Here is an 11,565-nt window from a genome sequence, read left to right as displayed (position 1 = left end):
TTTGCCATATTTTATAATCACTCATTCATATCCAGACTTCTTATTCTGTACTAGAGGTCGCGGGAACACTGGAGCCTATTCCAGCTTTCACTGGGAGTTCACGGTGGACCGCTCGCCAGTCAATCACAGGCCCACATTTAGACGTACAACCATTCACTGTCTCATTCACACATCTGGGAAATTTAGGGTCTCCAGTGAACTGACCATCTTTTTGGATTGCGGGAGGAAAACTGAGAAACCGACGCAGAGACTGGGGGGGGCATGCAAACTCCAAACGGAAATCAGAATTGAAACATGAACCATCAAACAACCGCACCATCTTGCTGCCCCATATATGTTTCACCTAAATTAAAAGGACAATGATAAATTCTGTCGCTGTTTCGTCCTGTCCAAACAGAAAAGTGGGAAATGTATGTGAAAACATACGCACTTGCATATAAAAACACAGTCAATAAATCCAAAAATTCAAATGAAGACATACTAATGTAAAGTCAATTATCTCTTCAGAAGGAACATTAATTAATCCCAAGTACAGCAGCATCAATTTTAGTTTTTGCTCACTCTGTGAATAAACCTTAAAAAGCAATGGAAAGGCAGCCGATATTTCCAACTGTGAACATCCTGTTTTAATATGCGACAGCGGAATGACAAACACACAAATTCAGGGAAATGGAGTCAAAAAAAAATTTATATAGTCCACTTACAATATTCACTTATTTTTCACCAGAAATGTTGTTGTCTCTGTCACGATTCAATCTGCAGCACATTCCCTGTATAATACCTAGTTAAAGCCAGCAGGGTGTGAAATGGTATTTGGAAATAAATGAAACTGACTATGAAACGGTGGAGTTGGAAGATATTGCCATGTCAAGATGACAGACAAGCCCTGGAATGGAGCAAAAAAGTTATTATCCCAAAGAAGAGCGAGGCTGGATTAAATATGACCCATGATGCCTCACGCTGCTCTGCCTTCATCCTCTCTGATAGAGGCAGTGTGATGCAGACAAAAGAATCACACAAACGCAACAATCCCTGCAGCAGCTCGTGCCCCTGTTGATTTTCATTCGAACAATCAATAGTTTTTCATGCTGCCATGCCAATAAGTGCTATTGCAAAGTGTTTGGTTACTGACGCTCCATATTAAATGCTTTAAAGGAGCTTTAGAGCAACAGAGTCCCTCGAGGCCCCTCCTGGCCTGATTTACAGCTGAACTGATGAGTCACAGAGGACATGCTGGGCATTGAAATAGCGACAAGTATGTTGTCAGCCTTATTAATTTTTAAGGCACTGGGTTGTCATGCGGTTTGTAGAGGACATGATGATATATGAACGGCAAGGGATCGCAGGGGGTAAGGGCCTAATTGTTATAAGGTTGAGTGGGGTGAAGGCGTGGGGAGGTTGTTTTTTTTTTTTATTATTACTGCTGAAGGATTGCGATAAGTTTGTAGGGAGAATTCAAAGGTGCCCTTTCTCATGAAAATAAAGAACAAAACAAACTTACAAATCGACTTACTTCTGTCTTTCATTCAAAAAAAATATGAACCCGAAATATCCTCATTTGATTTAATGGTATTTACATATGCCACTTTATTTTACAACATACGTATTTGACATGCAACAACCAAACAAAATGAATAAAAGGAGAAATTGAAGGCCATATCTATGCCGACAGAAGACTTCTGAGGAGAGGTTTTATATTCATTCTGTTTGGTATGTATTTTTCCATTAAATGCAAGGATAATCCAATCAAGAAAAATGAAAAATTCTCCTGTGAGAGAGAAAATGTCCTTTTTTCCTGCTGATGTATTCCTATGCTGGTAGCTGCTGCCCTCTGCTGACGTTAGTGCGTGGCTCTTCCAATTAAAGCTTCAATTGAGGAGCAGCAGAATATTTCCTATTTTTTCCAATGTTCTTCCATTCAGTTTACATTTATCAGTTTGGACATAATATAAAAAGAAACAGCAATAGTCAAAAGGACCATGAAATCAACTAGAAATACATCACACAAACACCACTAAATGATCATAAGTGATGATTCGGGTTTACAAATTTGAGAGGCAGGGGTGTATATAGTCAATTAAATGGGATAGACCCTTAAAAAAACACTGCCTTAGGCTGTCAGGTTGTGCATTAGGTTTGCCAGTGTGAGGAATATAATCTTATCTGTGTCATTTGTATTGCTGATTGTGGGTTTGAGTGTGTGGGTGTGAGGTCGGCTGGGGTTGGAGCTCAGCGTGCAATCTTTTAATCTATATCAAAGTTAAGCAATCGGCGTCCAAATGCAACTGAATGGAACACATTTTACCCTTTTAAGTTAAAAGAAAACCTCAACACTGATAGTGCTTGTACAGTATATATGCTTTAGCTTATGTCTTACGATTGGCATGATTGCCACATTTCTCAACCATGTAAATATGTAGCCAAAGCACTGAATCATAGTAGAAAGAGTTTTATTATCGTATAAATTATGCGTCATAGCTTCAACCCTGGGCTATTTCCTCATTGGCGTGTGAAGATCATAGTTACAACTCAGAGATATCGAGGGATACTGCAGCGACGTACAAAAAAAGAGAATGTATTCAAGGTCAGGGAAATAATTATGAAACGTGCCATTGTTTTGCAAAAGTCTGTTTCAATGAGCTATGAATTTTGATTTTTGACTGAGAAAGCCACTGCATTTCTGTTACATGAGGACAGGGAGAGAGATTAGCACACATTGAATTGCAAATTGATCACAATTTTAACTTTAATACAGTATCTGTTCTTCTAATGTGGCTTTTGATAATATTTGCTTCTCTGCTTGGTAGCCCTTTTTTATTTCTTTTTATTTCTGGTTTCGCAAAAGCATATGTTAACTCAAAGCAGGCCTGCACAGCTCCCCGAAGCTGCTCTGCAGGCCTTTACATGTCAGTAGATTTTCAGCACCATTTCAGTTGTTCAGTTTTTGCTGAGTGACTACATCCCAACAGTAAAAGTACATATAATAAAAACCATTCCCATCAATGACGTTCACAGAATTGCAACGGTGCATCAATACAATTGAGTAGAAATAAATCAGCTTATTACCCATTAAAAGACTACAATATTTTATTCAGCAAAAGGCAGTTTATTCCTGACTATGGAGACTGGATCAAGGTTCTAAATTTTACCTACATATAGATATCTGATGGTAGTTGTGAAATATAGAAACTAAATATAAATTAAACTCATAGTACATTGAGTAAAATATGTTGTTTTTAACAGAGTGACTGTTGTTCAGACTACAGCTAAAATGTAAACTAAGGGAGAGTTCTTATGACAACTCCTGTTTTAATATAAGACACTTGATATAAGACACTAGTCCCCGAAAAGATGAGGGTGTTGCTACTTCAAGGACAAATCACTGCATCCCAAGCAGTTTTGAGCTTCAGGAAGTTGACATTTAATAGAGAAATGAGCCGTCTCACTGGGTCTGCAGCGGAAGGGTTAAGGTGAACCACTTTATGACCATCAGTGAAAAAGCAATTGAATGAAATTGCTAGAACAATTATTTCCGAAACAATTTGTGACAATCAGGATCAAATTGTGTGAAAATTTGAGAATAATAATGAAGACCATTATCTTTAAAAAGCCAATGTATATTTACATTTCCTAATTGTCTTTTAAAGTCTTGAGTTTCAAAAGGATGATTTAGTGATTGTTATTTTCTCAGGAGCATGTGTCTATAATACTCTGAGGTGGCAATAATTTCAGTAAAGAAAGTTTTAAAGTTTTATTCTGACATATAATGTGATCTAATACGCCGTCTACACGACACACGTCTTTGCATGGTGTGAACTGGCGCTATACAAATGAAATCCGACTCGACTTGCATGCCAGATGCTATTTGAATGACACCTATCAGGTAGATAAGCCGGTAAAAGGGATTTATACAATAAATGCAAAAATGGGTTTCCACCCAATTTGCAAATGATTGTGTCAGTAGATTACAAAGACATGTAAAGCAACACTTAAATAAGATTTCAACAGAATCAGTCTCCCCAGTACTATTTTAATATGTTTGGTTGAAAGGTCAACATCACGAGGTCATACTCACTGTCAACTTGTGGAGGATAGGAATTAAACCATAAAACACAAGTATTTACCAGCACACGACCTCTGAGCTGATTGCTTTCGTGTAACAGTGACCATTGTGACCCAAGACAGTTTCATTTCGAGTCATCCGGTTTCCTTGCAGCTATTTGTTAATTATTGTCGGCTACAATCTGCCTCTTCTTTTATCTGGATAGCGTCTCATTCTGTTTTAGTGGTTTTAATTGGAAACAAATGTAATCCTTATTGGACGTAAATTAACATTTTGTCTTGTTGCTATTTGTTCAATCCAGTCGCACGAGGCCATCACATTACGTCTTACAGCAACAAACAGCTCAATGTGAAGAGAAAAGAAAATTAAAAAAAAAAGTAAATTTGCATTCTCATAACTGACTGGTCATCTGCAATTCCTGTGTTTGGAAAGATCAAATTGAGAAAAACACTGTGTGAGACAAAATGAAGGAAAGATCTCACAAAAGTCTGGTGAAGAAATCTATGTTCACTTGTAATATTTATTCATAACTTCACTATGGAAAATGATCATGACTAAACTAAATGAAATGATGATGTAAACAGATGCCCCAAAAATATCATGATTCCTTAATGCTGTCCATGTGACTCGATCAAGAATATTTCTGTAGATTCTCAATAAAAATGTGTTTTTATGAACAATGTCAATAGGAAATATATTTCAACAAAGAGTAGTATTTCAAAGAAAAACGAAAAATTAATTTTCATTATTACGACCGGTTAATGATAAAATGATAAAAACAATGACCGATAAAAATGATAAAAAGGAAAATCTTCATCCTCCTCCTTAAATGTCCTTTGGGTGGTGCTGTACACCAACTGAGTCGCAAACTAAACATGGCGGAGGAACAATCAAGAGGGCATTTTTTTTATGATGAATAAGTGACTTTCACTGTGCTGCTGTTTGGACTTACTATAACCTGCAATCAAAATAAAATGCATACAGGAGCAATGAACAAGTCAAATTCGATGTGCATGCAGACACACAGGTTTTTTTGCTTATTATCAATGGAAGGAACTCTTGATTTCAATACTGATGATTTGCTACTGAACTCACCTGGGTTCTTGTTGCAGACCTTTGCTTGAATGCATTTTCTGACCTCGGAGCATGTTTTGCGTCCACTCCATTTCTACCAGAGTACTCGGTAGCTTCAGGCCCTAAAAGCAGTCCAAATAGTCGTCAAATTCCTTTTTTTTTTTTCAATAAGAAAGAGCCATATATGGCTGGTAATAGAGAAAACAACATCAATGTACATACAGTATGAGCAAAAACCACAATGAAATGGACAGTGGGTCACTTCATCCTCTGACGTAGTGCTGAAACATTGTTGTAAGAGGCAACATTGTTGTTGACGTCGAATAATCTTGTTTACTTTCTTGTTTACTTTGAGTTATTCAGGGGACCCCCTTGATTTCTTTTGTTTTTCCCGCCCCCATTTCTTATGCATATATATATATACCAAAAACTCCTACAGTCATTTCAAACTGATGATGTCCCCAGATGAGCTGTGTCTTGAGAGAAATAAACAAGTCCAGTTGTTATGAAGAGAGCACCATGACCTGCATGGCATTTTACTGTTTTGAACACTGTCTGTACAAAACTTGTAGTCCTCCTGTCAACAAACATTCACTTTTGGAAGCCAGAGTCAACTTAAGTTTCAATCATTGAATGAAAACCAAAACAGTTTATTAATCATTAAGCTTAAACAGAAAACTACAGAGATTTTTTTTTTTCCGGGGAACTTTAAATTGTTGAACACCAAACAAACATGCACTGTGAGTCAAATATTGCCTGGCGTGGGGATTAAAAAAAACTGGCTGAAAACATTGCAGAGAGGCGGCCCGACTCAGGGGGGTTGTCTTGGAAACAAACAGTCCGGATTTGATTCCTGCGCTCCTCCTAGTCTGGCCTAGTGTTGTTGAGCAAGACACTGAACCTCTAACTGCTCCCCTGGCACCGCTAAGCAGCTGCCAAACACTCATGTTTCATCCATGATGGGTTAAACTCAGTGTTCAAGTTTTGTTGTATTTATAACTGGATGTGAAAAATAAAGGGTTTTTTTTTTCTTCCTTAAATCGTGCCTGACTGATGGATTAAAATGATTGGCTGCAATTATATGTTCAATGAAAATAATTAGGGATTTTTTTTTCAATAAAACAGGTTTACACAAAAAACAAAGTGCCTTGCACAAGCCTACAGCCCACATTAGCATAAACAACAGGAGGAGGGGGTCATACAATTACTCCAATACTGTGCACTCACAGCATTGTCACGCCAACAATAAAACAGTGATTCATATGTTGCAAGAAAATTCATTGACACATCGATGTGCGAAATGGAAAACTACCTTGAGATAAAACAAAAATTGAAAGGCAAAGCCATGTCATTTACACCACATGTAAATTCTGTATCTGAGCAATGTGCAGCAAAAAGTATAACATTTAATCAGTTCTCTTACTAATCTACAAAAAAGGTGAAATGTGTATATTTGTGAAATATGTTGAAAACAACTGCTGTGTTCTGTGTTTGTGTTTTCATATTGCGCTGCAAAAGTGACTATCGAGATATATTGCTTTATCAATACATTTCCCATCCCAAGTACAAACACCATTTCATATGGAGTGACTGAATTATGATATAGATGAACAAGTACATTCATGAAACAATAGTAGCAACATTTTCCAGGATGAATGAATGATGACTTTAAGTTATTCAGCATGACATGTGGACATTATATGTGGACACATTATAGTGTTGTGTTGCTGATGTTTTTTTTGCCTCCGTTTGAAAATGTTTGTGTTTATAAATATACATACATTAACTGCCACTTATCCTTTGTAGCATTTTAGTCAGGGAAAACACCTGGTTGACGGTAAACAGCTGTTTAATAAGCAATAGCTGTTTTTGGCCACAGCCACACCACACAACCCTGCAATACAACTAACTGTTCCCACTCAATTCCAGGTAAAAAAAAGAAGAAAAATAAACAGAATTCCTTGGACCCCAAATCACACCCACAAAATTCCCAGCAACCCCAAAATCACACAAGCGTCAACATAAACCCCAACATTCGTGACTCGCTACAATATATATACAGTATGTGTGTGTGTGTGTATGTATGCTCATGTTTGTGTCTCAGACATCAGATGCATGTATACATATATATACATATATATATATATATACACGTACACATATAAGGGGTTCCTATTCTGTGGGTATATTGTGTGTGTTCCCATTTTGATCCTATTCTGTGTATGTTATGTTGTTTCTATGTTGTTTTTAATCTGTAGCTTTATACAGTATAAATATGCATGGCTGGAATGACAAATACATTTCCATCTGGGATTAATTAAGTCTATCTATCTTTTCATCATTTACAAGAACACATGGCAGGCAACCTATATTCGATCCGATAACGTCAGATAAATCAATAAAATAAACATCATTAAGAAGATTCAAACGAAAAGCCAAGCCATCTTGTAGCCTACATGTATGTCTTATTTTATCGATCTTCGTGGAATTATTCGTGCAAAATTAGTTCACGTGGGCATCCTGTGCCAAACCGGCACAAAAACGCAGATTATTACATAATCTGCCCAGTCAAACCCGCAACGTGGATTATCTAACTGCCACCACAAGTGGGAGCCTCCGAGCGAACCCCCTTCTATGTCTGAGCCGAGTATGTTTGCACATTTTCCACACAATCGAGTAGATTTCCTTGTTTTGTTTGAAATTTTAAAAAAAATCCACTTCCCATCCGCGCGTCGTCCCTTCACCTTTTGTGTCCTGACTCGTTGCGCTGCGTCGGTTTTGGCGATTCCGCGTGCGGATGAGAAGTCGCACACACACACACACGGGAAACACGCGGCCGACACTCTTGCCACAGGGCGTCGCAGTTCCGTGTGCTTCCCGTCCAATGATCGTCTTTCTTGAGGTCTTCAGTCGCTGTGGAGTAAACACAACGCCGGCTTTCCGACCAATCAAAGACGCGACGTCCCAGTTCCTGGTCTTATAAAGGCGACCACATCCTGGACGGTACCGGCGGAGGATGAGAGAGTCAGTAGAGAAGCAGAAGCCGACAAGATACTGGACCTGTCAGTCCTTTAGTTTTTATTTACATTTCCTCGTTTCTGCAGGTAATCGCTTGTCCCGTCGCGTTTCCCTTGGTGATCTTCGATTTACTTTGTCTGGAGAAGTTGAGTCGTTCATTTTTGCGCGCGTCTGCGTGGGGGTTCGGTTGTAGGTTCACCCATGATGTAATATTACCTCATACTGTTAACGCGCCAACAAAGTGTGCTATCGAGGTGCTGTTTTTCCTTTTTTTTTTGGTTGTTTTTTGAGGGGCGAGAGGTGGGGGATGTTTTTTTTTTTTTTTTTTTCAAAGTGTGTTGTGGCCATTCTTTGTGAGCTGGCAGCCTCTGGTTAAAATACGGTTATTGGGCGGGGAGCGTTAAAACGCCGTTTTCTTTTTCATTCTAACGCCGAGAGGTGTGGGAAAAAGCTGGAAATGTACGATCTCTTGCCATTTTTTTCAGCTTGTTTTCGCCCCTCTCCCCCCTTCTGGAAGGAGAGACAATGGTCGCACGTTATTGTTTGGCGCCTCCAAACCGCTGTTACGCAACATGTGATCGGTGCGCGCAGCATCTCATATACCACTCCTTGTCGCCAGGTGTGTTGTAGAAGGAAATAAGATGGCCACGTCCGCCAGCGCCAGCTTGAGTAAAGTTGTCAAGCAGCAGTACATGGAGCTCCCTCAGGGGGAAAAAGTCCAAGCGATGTACATCTGGATCGACGGCACAGGGGAGGGCCTGCGATGCAAAACAAGGACACTGGATTCCGAACCCAAAAGCATCGAAGGTAAGCCTCTTCTCCACTGTCAATTGATTCTTGGTGTTCCAGTGTTGTGATCGGGGTCGTCCCCCGCCCGCTTGTTTAGATCTCCCCGAGTGGAACTTCGATGGCTCCAGCACCTACCAGTCTGAAGGCTCCAACAGCGACATGTATCTGGTTCCCGCTGCCATGTTCCGCGATCCCTTCCGCAAAGACCCCAACAAGCTGGTCCTGTGTGAAGTGCTGAAGTACAACCGCATGCCTGCAGGTAACGCATGACCAGAAGATCCGATAACGGCTGCATCACTCGTCCACTGGAAAGATGTAAAAATTCAAGGTTCAACTCCCGTTGAATCGTTCCGAAAGCTGGATCGCTACTGATCCACCGTTGAGGGTTTTAAACTTGGATGAATGAGTTTTAACCTGGTTGTTCTTGCACAGTCATGTCGTAGTACTTTTCAATCTATACCTTACACATTTGACTTAATATCTCGGTGAGATTTAGAGACTAATCGGTCTAGGAGTCGGTCAAATCGGTCATTGTAAGTCGCTTTGGATAAAAGCGTCTGTCAAATGATTGTAATGTAGAATAATAACATCACTGAATGAGAGGCCCACCTCTAAACTTAATTTCCCCCCCTGCCCACTCTGAAGAAACAAACCTTCGCATCACTTGCAACAAAGTGATGAAAATGGTGGAAGACCAGCATCCCTGGTTCGGCATGGAGCAGGAATATACAATTTTGGGGACGGACGGACACCCTTTTGGCTGGCCATCTAATGGGTTCCCAGGACCACAAGGTAAGAATTTCTGCAAAACATTTGATTGAATGCAATTTCCCTCTGTCTTGAGATGAAAAAGGCTGACAATATGTATTTGCAGGTCCTTACTACTGTGGTGTCGGGGCAGACAAAGCCTATGGAAGGGATATCGTCGAGGCCCATTATAGAGCCTGTCTGTATGCTGGAGTCCAGATTTGTGGCACCAATGCAGAAGTGATGCCAGCCCAGGTAGAAAGCCCACTTCCTCTTGTCTTTATTTATTTACATTTTTTTTTTTTGCAGCACACATCTTCATGGCCTAACTGGCAAGTGAATGATTTTGACGGTAATTGTTTCCCTCCAGTGGGAGTTTCAAGTTGGACCCTGTGAAGGCATTAACATGGGTGACCATCTTTGGGTGGCACGCTTCATCCTGCACCGTGTCTGTGAAGACTTTGGCGTCGTTGCCTCTTTTGACCCAAAGCCGATCCCAGGCAACTGGAACGGTGCTGGCTGCCATACAAATTTCAGCACAAAAGAGATGAGAGAAGACTGTGGCCTAACGTGAGTCTATAGAGCTACACAGCGTTAGATTGATCCTTGCTAATGAGTAGTTTTTAATCATGTTATTTTCTGCTTACAGAGCCATTGAAGACAGCATTGAGAGGCTTGGGAGGAGGCACAGCTATCACATTCGTGCCTACGACCCCAAGGGGGGGCTGGACAATGCCCGCCGTCTCACCGGCCATCACGAGACCTCCAACATCAACGAATTCTCCGCCGGGGTAGCCAACCGCGGTGCCAGCATTCGCATTCCCCGTAATGTTGGCCAGGAGAAGAAAGGCTACTTTGAGGACCGCCGGCCATCAGCCAACTGTGACCCCTACGGCGTCACCGAGGCCCTCATCCGCACCTGTTTGCTCCACGAGGAGGGCGACGAACCAGCGGATTACTAAGTTCTCCATCTCAAGGACTGCCTCCCACTGCCCTAACATTATCTCTTAGCTAGTACTATTCTTTTCTCCCACTGACATTTTAACCTCCATTTTAGTGGTGTAAAGTTGGCTGGTCAACTAAAAAAAAAAAAAATTGTACAAGGTTTAATCATCGATAGTTGTGAGCTGGTAACGGCAGGGTACGTCTTCCCCTCTCCTAAGAAGGGATTGGCTTTTGTAACACTTTTCTAGCCCATGTCATCTTTTCCTCTTTGTCTGACTAAATGAACTAAAGCACATGGACACCTAAGCATAGAGCTGCTAAAGTTGGCCAGCATGTTTTAAAAAAAAAAAAAGAAAGAAAGAAAAGAAACAAAACACTTTAGTTCATGTACTGCTAATATGTTGACCTGCCTTTCAACTATCCAGTTACTAATTCTTTTGGATTTTATGAAGTGTCTATTTTTTTTTTTTTTTTAAATGGCAGCATTTGTCTTGAAGTTTTGACACAATGGGTCACTTGTATGGTACACTTTGTAGATGTCTGTGTCCAGACGTGCAATGTTCAAATGTGGTGGATATATCCATATTGCCATTTGTAGATTTCCTTAAGGAGTTTTATCCTTTTGTTAACTGAAATATTGTAATGCACCTGATTTGGTAAAAACATCATTTACTGAGCCCGGTGTTGATACATTTTAAAACTTTTATTTTATCACAATATTGCTGTCTGACTCATCACTAAACACAAAACAGTGGCCTCTAACAGAAATGGTAGGTTTGGCTTGATGCAGGTCCTATTTTGGAAAGTGGTGTCAGGTGTCACTCGCAAGTCAGCTGCAAGTTGCCAGTCCATGTTAGGGGTTTGACATTGACTACGAATTCAATCTCAGCGTGACCTCATTACATATGTTGCATGTGACATCACTACAT

At 40.2% G+C, this 11,565-nt stretch overlaps 1 protein-coding gene across 1 annotated transcript; it reads left to right on the top strand.

The window, feature by feature from the left end:
- The first annotated feature begins 8,104 nt into the window (after positions 1–8,104).
- Positions 8,105–11,353, top strand: glula (glutamate-ammonia ligase (glutamine synthase) a). The gene is made up of 7 exons (XM_086173030.1): positions 8,105–8,241; positions 8,775–8,962; positions 9,042–9,203; positions 9,590–9,736; positions 9,819–9,946; positions 10,062–10,261; positions 10,341–11,353. The coding sequence occupies exons 2-7, from the start codon at positions 8,797–8,799 to the stop codon at positions 10,651–10,653; spliced, it is 1,116 nt and encodes a 371-aa protein (XP_086029156.1). The 5' UTR covers positions 8,105–8,241; positions 8,775–8,796; the 3' UTR covers positions 10,654–11,353.
- Positions 11,354–11,565: the final 212 nt, after the last annotated feature.

This window comes from Fistularia commersonii, chromosome 25, assembly GCF_037954325.1.
Source record: "Fistularia commersonii isolate RoL2024-O1a breed Wild chromosome 25, RoL_Fcom_v1.0, whole genome shotgun sequence".
Taxonomy (NCBI): domain Eukaryota; kingdom Metazoa; phylum Chordata; class Actinopteri; order Syngnathiformes; family Fistulariidae; genus Fistularia; species Fistularia commersonii.
The sequence above is the reverse complement of the archived record's forward strand: the minus strand, read 5'-3'. Positions and strand labels throughout refer to the sequence as shown.